This window comes from Crocuta crocuta, unplaced genomic scaffold, assembly GCF_008692635.1.
Source record: "Crocuta crocuta isolate KB4526 unplaced genomic scaffold, BGI_CrCroc_1.0 scaffold687, whole genome shotgun sequence".
Classification (NCBI taxonomy): domain Eukaryota; kingdom Metazoa; phylum Chordata; class Mammalia; order Carnivora; family Hyaenidae; genus Crocuta; species Crocuta crocuta.
In genome coordinates, this window is record NW_027530182.1 from 1,047,696 (window position 1) to 1,065,549 (window position 17,854).

A 17,854-nucleotide genomic window follows, 5' to 3' on the forward strand; every position below is an offset into this window, starting at 1 on the left:
CAGATCTTAAAAGTTCTCAACACAAGAAAAAAAATTTTTATAGCTGTGTATGGTAACAAACGTTAACTAGACTTACTGTGTTGATCATTAGAGTCCACAAGTATTGAATCATTATGGTATACATCAGACACTCATACAATGTTATAAGCCAATTATACTTAAAGTTTTAAAAGTTTATAATATATTAAGTGCAAAAAAAGTAGATTAGCCTATGTCTAGGCACACTATAAAACTAAGACTAGGGTGGGACAAAAAATTCTAAATTAATTGTGCTACAGTAGCAAAAGTATGGGTGAATTTTTTCACCTACATCTATCAATCGTAATTATGTGCTTCATTTTTTAACAATAATTATAAAGAAAATCTCATTTAACATTTCAGCCTCATTCTATTGCTTCAAAGACAAAAATGATCTAAAAGAGGTCCTCACCCATAGAGCTATGTTCAATATTCAATTCCCTACATGGAGAATATATTGAGTATGGGGCTAACCACTCCATCAGTTTCCATCTTTTTCCTGTTAAGCAATGAGTTAACTGTTATAATTTTATCTGACTTTTCTTGAATTTCTATGCCCTTTGCCATGTTTATCACCATGGAATTTTTCATTTTACTTCTGTGGTTAGAACACTCCAAAGGAGGGGCACCTTGGGTGGCTCAGTCCTTTAAGCAGCTGACTTCGGCTCAGGACATGTTCTCATGGATCATGAGTCCAAGCTGCTATCAGGCCCTGCGCCGACAGTGTGGAGTCGGCTTGGGATTCTCTCTCTCCCTCTCTGCCCTTCCCCTACTCGTGCTTTCACTCTCTCTCAAAATAAGTAAATAAACTTAAAAGAAAAAAAAAGAACATTCCAAAGGATAAGACCTTATCTTGGGATAATACCTGAATGATTAGGAGGTTCATAAGAACACTACAAAAGCTGTCATTTAATAGAATCACTTATCAAAAGATAAAGCCTCTACTTAAGATAGAAAATTAGACAATGTTAGAGCAAGAAAACTTTGGATATCAGTTGGGTATCTTTGAATATCATCATCCCACTTTAAAGAAACCATAGGCCCAGAATGATGAGGTATGTCTTACAGAGCCCCGCAGCTGCAGAGCGGGGACTGTTGGCCCAGATGGCCTGATTTCCCCTCTACTATGCCAGCTGCTTCCAGAAAAGGGAGCTTCCAGTAAACTGGAGAGGGGCCTCCAGGACAACCAGCAGCAAGCATCAGAAGAATTAAATTGTGATAAAATTTCAACTTGAAAGAGGAGGCATGGAAAGTCACAAACTAAAACTGGAAGCGTACTTGCTTTGTGCTGCTCTGAAGCTCGACTGATGGTTCATGTTTTTCAGATACAGACTTACTCAGATATAATTCACACACTGTCTAATTCACCCACTTGACGCACACAGTTCACTGGTTTTGAGTATATTATAGAGTTGTGCAACCAATACCACAAAATTCAAACATTTTCATCGCTCCAAAAAGAAATGTCAGATGCTTTAGCCATCACACACTCACACACTCACACACACACACACACACACACACACACCCCAGTTCTCCCATCCCTAAGCAACCACTAGTCCACTTTCTATCTTTATAGATTCACCTGTTCACAATATTTCATATAAATGGAACCATACAGTATGTTGTCTTCTGCAACTGGCATCTTTCCCTTAGCCTCACGCCCCAAAGGCTCGTCCAGGCTGCAGCATGTGTGGTTCCTCCCCTCCTCTGAGCCATCACCCAGACCCCCATAGTCCAAGTGCTGTGTCCTTGCAATGCATACAAATTAACATGGGCAGATGCGCACAGGGAAAGGACAGGAAAGTGGTGTAGAAAAAAAAGAAAAACAAACAGATTTCCAGGCTTTTGCTTTTCATACTTACTTTCATTTTGTAAAGCAGCCTCAGCCTTTTCAACAGTTACCAACAGATTTTCAGAAAGGTCTTTTCTCTTGCTCACGATTGGAAAACCGTTCCAGACATACATCATTTCCTAACAAGGAAGAATGAAAAGCCATTTGCAAATTATGCAAGGTTATTCAATGTCCTTAACAAAAACGAAACTACTCTCTTGGTTGCTAGGGGTCTCGACAATATTCTGAGATCACTCTCCTTGGCTTTCCTCATTTGGAGTGTAGGGAATATAATTTCCCCTTTTCTCGTTTTATTGTATGCTTTTTTCCCTTTTATATCATGAAGTAATTCAATATATATATTATGTTTTTGCTGAAAAAAATGTACTCGTTCATTTAAGCATCTACTGGTATTCAGTCATTTTGGAAGATAATAGGTTACAAATACAGAAATAAACAATACTTTTTAACTGATACTATGAACAATTGTATTTTATATACATTTTTGTCGTTATTTTTAAGTAAAGGGAAACATCTTAAAATATCTGCCAAGTGTTTATATAAAATGTTTCCAAGGACTTCACTGGGAATGAACATAGAAAATATTTTAATGGTTCTTTTATACCATTAAAAACATGTGACAGTCCAGCAATGCAATCCAATATGCAGAAAATGCATTCATTTAAAGGCCATATGGCTGAATGACAGCCCCGAAAATGTAAACTAATGATTTCTCATTGCAAATTACATTTCATAGGCTAGCAGATGAGAATTTTTTTGGACCAAAAGCAAATATGCTTTTGCTTGAAAATATTTTTCTAACTTTCCTGGTAGTACAGTTCACATTTTTAAGGGTATGAAATATGCAGGGTAATTAGTATCTTTTGGAGATAAACGAATTTTAAAGTATGATAAAGATGTTATTTGAACAGCTTCTCACAGGGAAGTAGTGGAAATGAGAAAAACACATTTGAGTGACAGCAAAGTTATCTCTACTCTACAGCACTGAAAACTAAGATCATAACGCTCATTTTTTTTTTTTTTACATCTAACAGTTTCTTGTTGCTAACAGTGTAAGAGCTCGATTCAATAATTAATGGAATAGTTAAGTGATGATTTTTTAAATTTTATTTTTATCAATAGACTATTTTATCAGAAAGGGGCATCCCGGTGGCTCAATCCATTAAGTGTCTGACTTCTGATTTCGGCTCAGGCCATGATCTCATGGTTTGTGAGATTGAGTACCATGTCAAGCTCTGAAGTGACACACAGAAGCTGCTTGAGATTCTCTCTCTCCCTCTCTTTCTGTCCCTCTCCTGTTCGCACACACTCTCTCTCTTCCTCTCTCGAAATAAATAAACTTTAAAAAAAAAAAAAGGCAAGTTCATATCTGAGATTTTATGAAAAACAGCATTTTGGTGAGATTTCCTAGTTACCACAAATTAAAACCAATTCTACCCCCTTAAACCTGCAGAAAGAAGTGCAGTGAGTCACCCTAAGCCCTTAATGATCAAAGCAGAGTATAGTTATGTATACACCAGCATCTAAGTTCTAGGGCACAGAAAGGACTATTATGCTTTAGAACACTCTTGTAAAAGTTCTATGACACAGAGAAAATTTCCCATTGTAAATCACTTGATAGAAATCAATCAGGGACAGATCTAAAAGCTGCAACTGGTAAAATGGCAGCAGACTCCAGTGTTAGCTGGAAAGGGGGATGTTTGGTCATTCTTGTGATGTGCATGGCATTCCTATTTCTCTCTATGCTCAGATATGATTGTAAAGTGGCCACATTTTTGTGTCACTCCATCACAGGCACAGAGTAACCTGGTCTGATGGTGGTGCTCTCAGAGATATTTTAAGCGGAGAATATGCGGACCCGGTGACTAGGTATAGGCTAGCTCCTATCTGACACCAGCTAGGGGCTGCAACGCTCTTTCTCACGGACTATACAAAGAGCTCCTATGAGTTAAAGACAAACAACCTCATGAAAAATTATAGTAGTACATGCACAAGTCACAAAAGAAATAAAAATGAATCAGCACATGGAAAGATGCTCAACCATACCGACAGGGAAATGCAAATTAAAAGAGCAAAACACTGTTGGTAGAAATTTAAACCAGTACAGCCTTTCTGGAGGGCAATTTGGCAATGTCAAAAGAGTAGATGCATACACCCTTCAATCAGGAATTGCATTTCTAGAAATCTTTCCAGAGAATTATGTGACTGTGCACACACACAAAAGCAATGTAACAGAATATTCATTATGGCATGTTTGTAACAGTAAAAACTGGACACTAAATGTCAAAGGGGAGTAATTGAATAAACTCTGAAATAGGAAAAAAAATAAGTCGGAACGGACTTTCCTGTGCTATGTGACACCTGTGTAAAACCAACGCCCCAAAGAGCCAAAATCGTTTGAAAAATTCAGGACTTTTTAAAGAAGTCTTCGTTAAGAAAACTTAAGTTGAAAATATGCTTTTCATGAAGCCTAGCCTAAAGAGCATGACGATTAAGAATAGGTGCTCTGACACTGCACTGCCGAATACAATAGCCACCAACCACTTAGGGCACTTGAGCATCGAAATGTGGCTTGTGGCTTGTCCAACCTGAGATGTGCCCTAAGAGGGAAATACACACTAGATTTCAAGTAATTAGAACAAGAAAAAAGAATACAAAATATCTCATTAAGTTTTTATTGGTTACATGTTCAAACAACAACATTTTATATATATACTGGATTAAACAAAATATATTCTAAAATTATTTTCATGTTTCCCTTAATTTTTAAATTTTTTTTACCTTTTAATTTTTAATGTGGCTACTACTAGAAAAGGTAGAATCATATATGTGGCTTGCATTAGAACTCAACTTCAAGTAAGCTGACTCACCTCTCTGCCTGAATTTCCTGATCTGTAAAATGGGGCTACAAAGAGAAAGTGCCCTTATAATTACTGTAAGAACTAAATGATAGATTTTTTAAAATAGCCTTTCAGAAAATATTAAATTATATACATACATATTTTTTTTTAACTTTTTAATGTTTGTTTTTGAGAGAGAGAGAGACAGACAGAGCATGAGAATCTCAAGAAGGCTCCAGGCTCTGAGCTGTCAGCACAGAGCCTGACACGGGGCTCAAACTTCTGACCTGAGTTGAAGTCAGACGCTTAACCAACTGAACCACCCAGGTGCCCCTAAATAATATATTTCTAAAATACCATAATTTCTAGAACATACCAAGTGGTAAAAAAAAATTGGCTATAATTTTTAAGATTACTCAATTTTTAATAATTTATAAATCTTCACCTTATAAACACCCTCACAATGGCTTTTAATTGAGCTAAACTTCACAGCAAAGGCTAGGTGTGCTCCCAGCTGCTATGAACAGACAATTCATTTCTAAAACACAAACAATAAATAAAATAAAGGCAGATACCAGGGCAGGCAAGGTGAGCTTCACAGGGGCAGGCAATGAGGTGGAGTAACGACGGGACTTCCTCACAGCAAACTTCTCGGTAGGGATGGATTTCCCCGCAATTCTCTGCTTCAAGCTCTCCACCTGTCTGCCAAGAGCCCAGCCCCAGCCCCAGCAAAAGGTCATTAGAACGCATACGTTATCAGTGCCTATAGTTCACGCTGCGCTCCCCAGACCAGCAGCAGCAGCAGCATCTGGAAATCTGTTCCAAATTTTCAGACTCCACCACAGACCTCCTATCAGTGACCCTAGAGCTGCACCCAGCAATCTGGAGGTTAGTGGGTCCTCCAGGTGATGTGGACGTGTGCTCAAATGTGAGAACCACTGGGGCACCTTGGTGGCTCAGTCAGTTAAGCATCTATCTCTTGGTTGGGGCTTAGGTCATGAGCTCACTGTCCTGAGATTGAGCCCTGCCTAGGTCTCCATGCTGACAGGGCAGAGCCTGCTTGGGATTCTCTCTCTCCCTCTCTCCCTGCCCCTCCACCACTCACTCACACGCATACATGCATGCTCTCACTCTCTCTCTCTCTCTCCAAATAAATGAAGTTAAAAAAAAAAAAAGTGAGAACCACTGATTCACACATCCTTCCCTCTAGTTAACGTAGCTAATGTCTTAACCTACCAAACACAATCAAAGAAATCTAGATATAAAATTGGCAATTTCCATAAGTAAGCAAGAAAAAGTGCGAAGTATTTACTTACACTGTGGATACCCAGAGAAAGGAAAAGTGGGTATGGTACATTTCCTATTCTTATCTATTCCTACCTAGTCCTGCCTCTTTCCTATGGCACAGATCTGTAAGATCACATGCCTCAAAAGACAGCTGTCGATTAATGTATTCTCGGAGCCAAAGTTTACCAAACATAGGCTATTTTGAAAATACTCAGCTAAAGTTATGCGCCATGTTTACAAACTTCCTCTTAAAAGTCTAAGGAATCCCAACTGTGGCACTCACGAGCCCATGAAAACGAGAGTAGGATGGAGAGACTCTGTTCCCAGAGCACTTTCTTGCACACAGATTTATAAGTGCGTCCAGCAGGCTGCTGCTCAGGGAAATATCCGGTTACATCACTGAAAGACACAGTCAGATGAAGCAAGAGAAAAAAACATGGCGGTAAGAGGACAAGACTGTGTCCGGTTACTTCTGGGCACAATTTGGGGATGTGAATTTGAAAGCAGAATGCTCGCGGCTGGCTTGATGTTTGGCCACATCAGCGGAAGAGGCGGTGGGAATGAGACGTGGGGGCTGAGGTGGGAGAACAGGAGCCCACAGTGCACAGGAGGCCGCGTGGGTTCAACACCACAGAGTCTGGATGAAGAAGACACTCATTTGGGCAACTCTCCTCTCATTATCCCAACAGATTAGATGCTGTCATACAGCAGACCTCGAGCTTTCTCCTGAAAATGAGACTGATGGCATGTTTCAGAGAAATTGTCTTGATAGGAAGAAAATGCATTCTGAGGTGGAGGAAATACAGGAGAGACTTAAAAGATTTCATTGTATCTTAATAATATTCCGTTCCATTCCTTTTGTTGTTTGTGTGAAACAAAGATGGCATGTAGCCTACCATGGCTTCCACGGAGGTTGATTCTACAGTTAGCAAGCATGGTCCTATTTTCAAAGAGAGCTTTTAAAAAGAAGATGAAAAAGCGGTCTTAGTCACATCCACAGATTTGCTCTGACAAGCCTGATGGTTCGGCTAAGATGTTATTTCTCATAACGTGGGCAGAGAATACAGAACTCCACGTAGAAGGTTTTGCCGTTAGTTACGTCTGAAGAAGGTAGCAGAGCTTCTCTGTTCCTCAACTTTCTCAGCCCCAAGGGCCGTCTCCTCCCCTCTACCAGAGCTGCCCACCCTGCAGTTGTGCCTGAGCCCACTTCATCACCTGCAACTTTTCTACTCAAAGCACAAACTCAAGCACACCACTTGGAATACCCTTCTCCTCATTCTAACTTGGCTGTTCTGGTAAGACTTTCAGTCTACTTGCCCTTCAACTTTCTCCCTATCCGCAGTCTCCTTCTCTCTCCCTGTCCCTGCTGATTCCTGCTTAGGTTGCCCTGTCCTTTACTGCTGCACACAATGGCCTCAGCCTAAACTCCCTTGTCCACCGTCTAGTCGCTACTCCTGGCGAAAACCCAGTGCTGGATAACCCGCGGTGTCCGCCTTCCCTGCACCTGTGCTGACAGCACACCGATGTCACTGGAAATCCATCAGCACCCACTGCACATGGGCCCTCGTGCTAGCTGCCGTTCCTCCTACGGCGCTCCTCTCACCGCCTCACTGTCCCACTCCTGCAACAAAGCCTCAGAACATTCTCCATCCTCCTCACCCTCCAGGCCACTCCGTTCTCTGACCTCACTCTCGAGAGATGACCCAGCCTCCTAATCTAGGTCTGAGAGAGAAGAAAGACTGAGCCCCACGTCAGGCTCTGTGTTGCCAGCTCAGAGCCTGGGGCCTGCTTTAGATTCTGGGTCTCCCTCTCTCTCTGCCCCTCCCTTGCTCTCTCTCGCTCTCTCTCTTAAAAATAAGCATTAAAAAAAATTTTTTTTTAAATCCATGTATAACTGTTGTGACTCCCTCCAAATTTAACTACTAATAGCTTTCTGTTGAACAGAGCCTTGTAGATAACATAAACAATTGATTAACACGTATTTTGTATGTTGTGTGTATTTTTTTTTAATATTTTTTTATTTATTTCTAGGAGAGAGAGAGACAGCGTGAGCAGGGGAGGGTCAGAGAGAGAGGGAGACACAGACTCTGAAACAGGCTCCCGGCTCTGAGCTGGCAGTCAGCACAGAGCCCGATGCGAGGCTTGAACCCACGAACCGCGAGATCATGACCTAAGCGAAAGTCGGACGCTTAACCGACTAAGCCACCCAGGCGCCCCAGTATGTTGTGTGTATTAATACCATATTCTAACAATGAAGTCGGCTAAAGAAAATACTAAGCAAATCACAAGGAAGAGAAAATACAGTGTCAGTATTGTACTGTATTTATAAAAAAAAAAAAACAACCAACAACAACAAACCTGCGTATAAGTGGACCCACACAGTTCAAATTCATGTTTTTCAAGGGTCAAGGGGAGGGTCAAGGGTACCTAAAATGTAGCATAATGTCCTATCAAGTATCACCTTTTAGTTCTTTAATGCGCAGTGCTCCTTCCTGCGACTGGGTCCTCTCGCTGGCTGTTCCCCTGGTCTGAACCTGGATCACTGCAAATCCCTGTGGCCTCAGAGCTCCTACTCCACCTTCAGACACCATCTCAACCGCCACCGCCTCTACGTTCTTATACGTGCTTCTCCGGCTGGGGGATGGCCAGGGGATAGTGGGTAGTGTTGGCGGTATAGCTTCTGCCTTGCTTACTGTAGTCTCAATCCCCAAGAGAGGAGAGCATACCAGGTTTGCTCAGGAAGACTGAACATGGGGAGTTTAAAATGCTTTCACACATCCAACTGAAGGGGGCAAGCAGAAGCTGGATATACAGGTCTGGAGCTCAGTCAGGGAATCTGAACTAGGGATTTAAACTTGGCCTGGCTGAGATTTCCCAAGCATGAGGCTCCAAGACATCAACATTGAATATCTGGATAAAATAGGATGAGCCTCCAAAGATACTAAGGTGGAATGGCAAGAAAAGTGGTAAGAAAATAATTAGTCAGATATTACAATTTTGCAGTTATTTATTTGCATTATTATTTCATTGATGCCTGGTTCCACTACAAGATCATAAACTCGAGGACAGGAGCCATGCCTGTGTACTCAGCATCTAACATGGCATCCTTCATACAGAAGGTGCTCAAAAATAAGATTACAGCTGATTTATGGACACTTATCTACACAAAGTTAAAAAGATTCGCTCACAAAAGACATTCTGTGAATGTGGTTTTAAGGGTTCCTGCGTCGAATGAGTAGAAATTGAAGAAAATATGAAGGTAGAGCATGGGAGGGGATTGAGGGGAAAAGAAAGATGTGTTCAGGATCCACATTACAACACCCGGGCCCCGCTTACCTGAATAAGGTTACTATATCCTCTTTAGTGGCTACTACATCCTCCTCTGGAAGCATACTCAAAATTGCAGCTTTCAAGAATACATATGTTGCCTTTAGGAAAAGAAGAAGAGCAGCTGGTTATATATAGGGCTCCTCTAGGTATGTGACATTTTTATCTTGCAAGTCAGGAATGACCTACAGACTGCCTAGGTGTAATACTTGAAAAATCATCAAAGAAATACAGGAAATGTAGTCTCATACAGCCTGTTCCTATTGAGAATAACAATTTGAGGTTAACTTTGACCATTTTCCTATTATACAACTGTAGCCTTCATGGGTGAGAAAGAGCACAGAATGAACAAGAAATCCTCACCTCATTTCTCCCAACTTCTCACAAACAGATCAGAATTCATTTTAATTATGAAAAGCTTTGGGGCACCTGAGTGGCTCAGTCAGATAAGCGTCCGACTTCGACTCAGGTCATGATCTCGGTTCGTGGATTCAAACCCCATGTTGGGCTCTGTGCTGACAGCTCGGAGCCTGGAGCCTGCTTTGCATTCTGTGTCTCCCTCTCTCTCTGCTCCTCCCCTGCTTGTGCTCTGTCTCTTTCTCTCTCGCTCAGAAATAAATAAACATTTAAAAAAAGGAAAGAAAAACTGTCATCAGAGCATCATAAAGTCTACAGGAAAAATTATCAAAGGCTATTGATATTTAATAACTTTTTTTAACTTTTAAAAATGTTTTTATTTATTTCTGAGAGAGAGAGAGAGAGACAGCGTGAGCAGGGGAGGGTCAGAGAGAGAGGGAGACACAGAATCTGAAATAGGTTCCAGGCTCTGAGCCTGCTGTCAGCAACAGAGCCCGACACAGGGCTCAAACCCACAAATCCTGAGGTCATGACCTGAGCCAAAGTTGGATGCTTAACCAACTGAGCCACCCAGGTGCCCCGATATTTAATAACTTTTAAACGTAAGTGCATTTCATCCTCAGAGGTAAAGATTCTTCACTGAAATCGACTGTTTGGATGGCTTTTGGAGCATGTAGTAACTGAGGGAAGTACTTGTAAACAGAAATACTTAATGCCTATTTCCTCCTTTGACGAACCTTGAAGTTGAGAAAATAATGTTGATGTCATACTACTGAACAAACAGTCCTCAATAAAAATCACCCTGGACACTTATTAGCAAACAGATAACGTCAGTGAGAGCACAGTACTTTACCTTGGACCATTTACTCTCTTTGCAAAGCAGATCGGAATAATAATACGCCTCCATCCAGTTTTGTTGGAACACAGAGATCCACATCAGCTCCCAGTAACAGAGATGGTGAAACTGTTTCCATTCTTCTTGAACTGAAATGCATTTTCGAAGTATCTCTTGTGCCTACAAGTCAATTGCATAAAGCTGATCATCCAGATATTAGACAAGGAGATAATAACCTAATGGAAAAATACATAAATCACTTTGTACAAAAAGAACAAAAGCATCACTCATTAAACCACTCAATGTGATGAGATATGTCCTTTTCCCTACATGCAACGATACACTTAAGTTCTGCCTCTTGATTTAGCTTCCTGAGCAGCCGTGGAACTTTATGATGTGGGAGTAGTGAAGCTCCTTCCCAACTAAGATATAAAATGCAGAGACATCCTTTACAAAAAGACTGAAAATAGAAGTCAGAACTTCCAAAAGTTAAAATATACCTTAAACAAAGTTAAAGGCAGACTGGGAGAAGATATCACTATATCCACACCTGGCCAAGAACTAACCCTTATCATACAACAATTTTATAAAATCCTTAAGAAAAAGACAACTCAGTGGGAAAATTGTCAAAGACACAAATGGGTAAATCAGAGGAAAAGATATATAAGTGACAAATATACATATGAAAAAATTCGTAAACTGAAAAACACAAATTTAAAAATTAAATTATCGTACTTTGGCCATGACATGGGAAAAAACTAAAACAGATAATGTCCAGAGTTACCACAGTGCATTGGAAACAAGTATTCTCATAACTATATAGCAGTTTAAGTGGAATAACCTTAAGTTAGGAGGGCAATTTGGCTAAATTTATCAAAATACAAACATCTTTGGCCTTGGAATCCTGGTTATCAGAATGTATCTTATATAAATGCACCTGTGCACAGATATATACATGTGATGATGGATACAAGAGCATTATTTATAGTAGCCAAATGTCTACTAATAGCAAACTGCTTTAGTAAGTATCATATATCCATCTCATGGAATGAAATCCAGCCATCAGAAAGGATGAAAGAGATTTAGATATACTGAGCTGGAAAGAAACCCAAGATGCACTGTAAGCAGGAAAAAACAAATCAAAGAAAAATATGTATGTCTGACTTCATTGGCGTAGAAGAAATTTTATTTGTGAGTATATTTATGTAAAGAGCTCCACACTCTTCTTCAAGAGAATCAGTGAATAATTTCCTTTGATGAGGATGATGTGTAATACGTTGAAGGTGAAGTTTTACATTGTGCCGGGGCTAACTTCCAAAGTCAATACGTAATACAGAAACTATGACATGGTCTGAAAATCTCTTACAGGTGCCCATCTGTACTTCGTATATTCTACCCTGAATAGCCTCATGTACTCACAGTCAAAGTATAGACTATATTCAGTAATCTATATACAGTAGATGCATACACTAAAATAAAATGCATCTGAATAATATATTTTTCCTTTATTTCTGCCTAGTGCATATAGCTGAATTTACTTACGTTGAATGAGTATAATGCAGCTCTCCCTTACAGACAACTCCCCAGGTTATTCTCCCAAAATAAATTACCTTTTCCACATTTCCCTTCAGCAGCTCTATCCGGGCATGATAAAATAACATGAGGGAGCCCTGCGGAGAAAGGAAGAAGACTGATGAGTGGTCAGCCCTGCTTCATCGGTTATGGTTGAAACATGCACTTGAAATTCTAAGCATACATTTGGAAACTGCTGGAGGAAGGGTGCAAGGAGACTCTCTGCTTCCAGAACATTCACTTCTCCTGTACCTAGAAATTCAACAGAAAAAGCCTCAGTCTTCATGTAACAAGATAGATACTTATTAGTAATTCTCCAAATGTCATTAAATTCTAGCAAACACTTTTTCGTGGAAAAGATAAAAACTATTAATTTGGCCTTTTTGCATTTGGGAAATAAAATAAGACAAGTCCCATCTCTGACTTCAGTTTAAGAAAGCTCCAGCACAGGCTAATTCTTAACAATGGAAGGAGGGGTCATTGAGCCCTAATTGGGCTTTGTGGTTTTAACAGCAATATTCACTTATCTTAGCCAAACATTCAATTTCCTAGGCAAAAAGATACCTAATATGAATACGCTAAAATAATCACCTTAAGCAAACTTCATAGAACTTTTTAAGCCAAGAACAGATAAAAGAAAATGCGGTGCAAGAAACCTTCCACCTCCTCTGCCAAATGTTACTAAAACAAATGTCACTATTTTCCAGCTTTACTCAAAAAAGGGAAAAAAAGTAAACAGATATAAACGACTAGCTCTTAGCGATTTTTTTCTAATGTTTTTAACTGAAGTATAATCAACATACACTGTGCTGCTGGTCTCAAGAGTGCAATCTAAATGCTTTACTTGCTCAGACGAAAGGTAATCAGCTTTCACTGACACAAAATGTGACGCAGTCCTTACCAAGTATCAGGGAGATATATGTGTGGAAAGCTAGAATAGTTAAGCAGCACAGCGGAGACCTCATGCTTCTTCCTGACGCGCCTTCCTGTAACTGCAGTAGCCCCAACTCCTGTGGGGAGCAAACGTGTTTCAGAAGGACAGAGCATGACTGAAAAATCACATTCAGACATGACACGGTGTTCACCTATCTCCCCACTCCATGAAAGCGGGCTTTATTTTTTAAGAGCTTAGAAAGGGGTAATGCCTGGGGTGCCTGAGTGGCTCAGTCAGTTTAAGCATCCGACTTTGGCTCCGGTCACGATCTCATGGTTTGTGAGTTCAAGCCCCATGTCAGGCTCTGTGCTGACAGCTCAGAGTCTGGAGCCTGATTCAGATTCTGTGTCTCCCCCCTCTCTCTCTCTCCCATGCTCATGCTCTGTCTCTCTTTGTCTCTCAATAATAAATAGATGTTAAAAAAAAATTATTTATTTATTTATTTTTCTTACAAATAGTTTACTGTCAAGAAAAAAATTTTTTTAAGTCTTTAAAAAAAGGGGGTAATGCCTAACCAGAAATAAACTTCACATTTTAAAATGGTGTGAAGATAATCTCACAAATTCTTTTATACCATGTGATTCTAGAGAGGGGATAAAGGCAGTGCTCATTTTATAGCAATGCTGTATTTCTCTAATAAAAATATTAACTTATTAAAAGATATTGAGGATCAAAGTTAAAGGCATTACGGTGGGCATGCACACACACAGTTTTGTCTTCAAAGACCCTTCCATCAAAATGCTATGTGAACACACAATTGTATTAGAGTATGGTGAGTGCCATAAAAAAGGTAGGTAAGTAAATGATTCTGAGGTAGGAATACTTGAGCCTCACTGGGAGAGAATAAGGAAAAGTGTGGGGAACAGCTGACATTTATCTCAAACCTAATGGATGGAGAGGATCTCAAGCAACATTATTTAGAAGGATATCCAAAACAGAGGCCAGCAGAAGCACAGAAATGAAAAAGTACAAGGCCTGTTTGAGGGGAGAAAATAACAGTTTCTTATACTTGTTCCCCTATAGTTCTCAAAACATGCCCTCTTGACTAATAAAGACAGCTTTTGCAGTAAGACAACCCTGGCAGTGGCACACTGCGTATTATATTTAATAAATGTTATACAGTACGTGACAAGCACACAGAAATATAATGAATGAGGGGCGCCTAGGTGGCCCAGTCGCCTGAGCATCTGACTCTTGGTTTCGGCTCAGGTCATGGGTTCATGAGCTGGAGCCCTGCATCAGGCTCCATGCCGGCAGTGCGGAGCCTGCCTGGAATTAGCTTTCTCTCTGCCCCTCCTCTCTTTCTTTGTCTTTCAAAATAAATAAGTAAATTAAAAAAAAAAAAAAGAAGCATAATGAATTAAACTCGTGGAAAACAAATTTCCTTGCTTAGTTTTGTCATGAAACTTGTAAAAGTACAAAGAAACCCAAAACACTACAACTATCCTTGATCCATGTGAATCATAAAATGTGAGACATGGACATCTAGCCTAATTTTCTGGTTTTACAGAACACTCTAGGGTTGCTAAAATGTTAAGGAAGCATATTCTAGCCACACGAGACTAGTAAAGTCCAGCAAGCAGCAACATTAGTAAAACATAATTTTTAATTCCAGAATTTAGGTATCAAAGATAAAAAGTTTTAACTTTCAATATAAATACCACCTCAACTCCTGAAAAGTATGATCAAGACCCCAATGGCTCTTTACCATCCTGCTAACAACTTGCCAATAATTGTCACGCTAGCTAAGGGGATGTAATGCATTGCTCTCATATCCAAAAAATAATGTTTTCATCTTTCCTGACAAAATTCAGATAAAATTAAATTTGTACCCTGTTTCCAGAAAATCCTATAAATTCTAGTAGTCTGATAATCCGTGCGGGTAGAAGAGAGAGCATCTGCAAGAAAAAAAAATACAAGCATACTTATTTGTTAGTGTATCTAACTATAGAGAAATAAATGTTCACCTCCAAACAACTTAAAGTTTTAATAATTTGGTAATATGAAAAATTAGATCCAACTTTAAACCACTGTACATATCTCAATCATCACATATTGCATATTCAGTAATCACTACCTATGAATTAATTTCATTTACCGAAGACAATGAACCTAGAAAATTTACAAAACCAAACCAAAACAAACAAACAAAACCCTGGCCTTTTCAGGATGCTCTAAAGAACACACGCTCCTTTTATGGTGAAAGATGAAGTGGTGAGAAGGCACTCCCTCAGGGCCCATTTCTAAACAAGGTTTCTCTTAACCTCCTTTCCCAGAAAGCAAGTCCACTGATTTCCATATAAAATGCAGGCATCACCCAAGAGTGAACAGCATGGTCCTATCGTCCCTTTCCAGGACGACCCTGAGGAGCAGTGGGGAGGGGCAAGCCAGCCAGGGCAGGACGTCGAGCGGTGCACCCGCTTGCTCGCTTCGCTTGGAAGGAGAGATGGCCACACGTGCAGTTCTATACAGATTCACAGGCTGGGGCCAAAGAGTTGGCTGAATGCTCAGGGATTTGGAAGGAGTATCACTGGGAAATCGATGACAAGGAGGTCTAGGGAGCACTAGAGCCCTTTCTGAATGAGCAAAAAACCTGAAGATATTTGTGTCCCATGTGACACCAAAGCCTGACTCAGCAGAGGAGGATTTTAATAACCAGATGAGGAAGATGACCTGTTCTACAGGTACCAGTCAGCCTCTCTCCCCAGGCACCCCTGCCATCGACCAATGGGCTCGTGAACAAAGAGGCCATGGTGATGTACATACTTGTGTGTATTATTCTCTTTACCACTTGATTTTCTCATCAATTCTAGTCAAACCTTGATCAACACCAAAATCTCTAAATAATATATCATAATTTGACAATACCCACTCAAACTCTTCATCTCCCTCATAGCATCAAACTCATTCCTCAAGCTATATCATAGCTGCCTCACCTATTTTCAATTCCAGAGACACCATTGCTAAAGCAACAGTATTTCTGATGGGAAAATGGAACCAGATTCCAAGCTGCTTCTTACCCAAACTGTTACCAACCCACTCAGGTGCTGCAAGCTTCCCCTACTGTACAATCCAAAGAGACTCGGAGCATATGCAGAACATTACCACGCATACTGGCCAAGGTCACCACTGGGTCACAACACAGGAAAACGGATCTCACTCTAGCTACTTGTCAACCAAACCGAGCTTAGAGGGTCACACACAGTAGAGAAGGCACTGAACATCTTAGGTTCTTTTACAAAAGCTTCTGGTGGCTTTATAATTATTTACTTACCAAATTAAAGGCACCTATTCCAAGCTTGACACCCCCTTCAAACTCATAAAAGAACTGCTGCTCAACTTTGTTCTTCTGAATTACATGCAGGATAGAAAGACATTCTCTAGATTGAAGAAAAAAGTTACCGTATAAGTTTACTATGACTCTGAAAATTAATGTTATGTTCACTCTCACGTGTACGCACTATAAAATAATTGTCATTAACCAAAATACTAGATGACTTTTAAGTGGAGGCAGCTGTGCTGAGGTTAGCCTTAAGGCTCCTTGGGTAATAGTCATTAAGGAAAAACTGACACACCCATTTCTACACTGTTTATCAGGACCGATCTTTCTGGGCTGAAAGCAAGACAAAGTTGGAACATGAGCAAGCATGACTCCAGAGCCAAATGACCACAGGGCTGTGATCTCACAGCTTTCCAGCCAGGTTGCACAGAAGCCTTCCCAGATGTGCTCTGTCCCTCGGCTGCTGTGCACACTTCAGCAACCCTACCTTCCACCGAGGAACTGAGATGCTACCGCCAAAAAGATGTGAATTTCAGCATGATGGCCATGATCTCAAATAGACCAAATAAATGAGAGCTTGCCAGTAGGAAAGACTGAGAAAGGCCAGCAAGTTCCATCAAAACTGCACATCTGTCTTCCTTTTTTTCCTATTCTGTCCAAGTAAATCTTACAGATTTCTCATGTTAATTTCTTTTCGATGCACCTCCCCCCTCCCCTGCACATGCTCAAAAGGCAAATACTTAATCAGAGAAATATGAATTAAAACAATGATAAAGATAAAAGTTGGTAATGAACAGGAATTGCTTATCAAATTGACAAATATATTTTTAAAAGGTAGTAAGAAATAACCAGGTATCATGTAACACCTTGTGTGATATAATTCTAAAGCATACAGCTTCACTTCTGATGTATTCTAGGCAAATTTATTTAACCGGAATCCAGGAAGCCTGTAGATCTAATTTTCAGTTTACAGAAAATATAAGGAGCTAGAAAAATGCTGTGGACTGAATTAATTATATACCCCCCTACCCTTCCACCTCCAAATTCCTATGTTGAAGCTCTATGTCCCAGTATGAGGATATTTGAAGACAGGGATTTTTAGGAGGTGTAAAAATCTTTAATTAAAGGTGGGGGGTCTTAATCTGGTAAGACTGGTGGCCTTAAAAGATAAAGAAGAGAGATGTTATCTCTCTCTTGGCCATGTGAGGGTCAAGCAAGAAGGTGGGCTGGCTGGCTGAGAGTCAGAAAGAGAGCTCTCTCCAGAACCTGACCATGCTGGCACCCTGATCTTGGAGTTCCAACCTCCAGAACTGTGAGAAAATAAAATTCTATTGTTTAAGCCACCCACTCTGTGACATTTTGTTCTGGCAGCCTGAATTGACTAAGACAAGAACAAGCTAAATGGAAACTCGAGAAAGCCATCAAACAAATTCGTGGGGGTATTCTGCAGCACAACTGGCTTGGGCTTTTCAACAACCATCGTGAATAGAAAAATGGTTCCAGAATAAAAGATACTTAATGGACATAAACACAGGATGTAGTAGACAGT

At 40.2% G+C, this 17,854-nt stretch overlaps 1 protein-coding gene across 2 annotated transcripts in view; it reads right to left on the reverse strand.

Moving 5' to 3' along the window:
• The window catches only part of TTC39B (tetratricopeptide repeat domain 39B), a 125,204-nt gene that overhangs the window by 19,804 nt on the left and 87,546 nt on the right, over positions 1-17,854 (reverse strand). For both annotated transcript variants that reach the window (XM_077765047.1, XM_077765048.1), the window contains 9 exons: positions 16,300-16,405; positions 14,858-14,923; positions 12,993-13,101; positions 12,276-12,343; positions 12,130-12,189; positions 10,538-10,699; positions 9,337-9,428; positions 5,289-5,415; positions 1,884-1,992 (listed from right to left, as the gene is read on the reverse strand). In XM_077765047.1, coding sequence (XP_077621173.1) covers positions 1,884-1,992; positions 5,289-5,415; positions 9,337-9,428; positions 10,538-10,699; positions 12,130-12,189; positions 12,276-12,343; positions 12,993-13,101; positions 14,858-14,923; positions 16,300-16,405 — 899 coding nt within the window. The remainder of the gene's footprint in view (positions 1-1,883; positions 1,993-5,288; positions 5,416-9,336; positions 9,429-10,537; positions 10,700-12,129; positions 12,190-12,275; positions 12,344-12,992; positions 13,102-14,857; positions 14,924-16,299; positions 16,406-17,854) is intronic.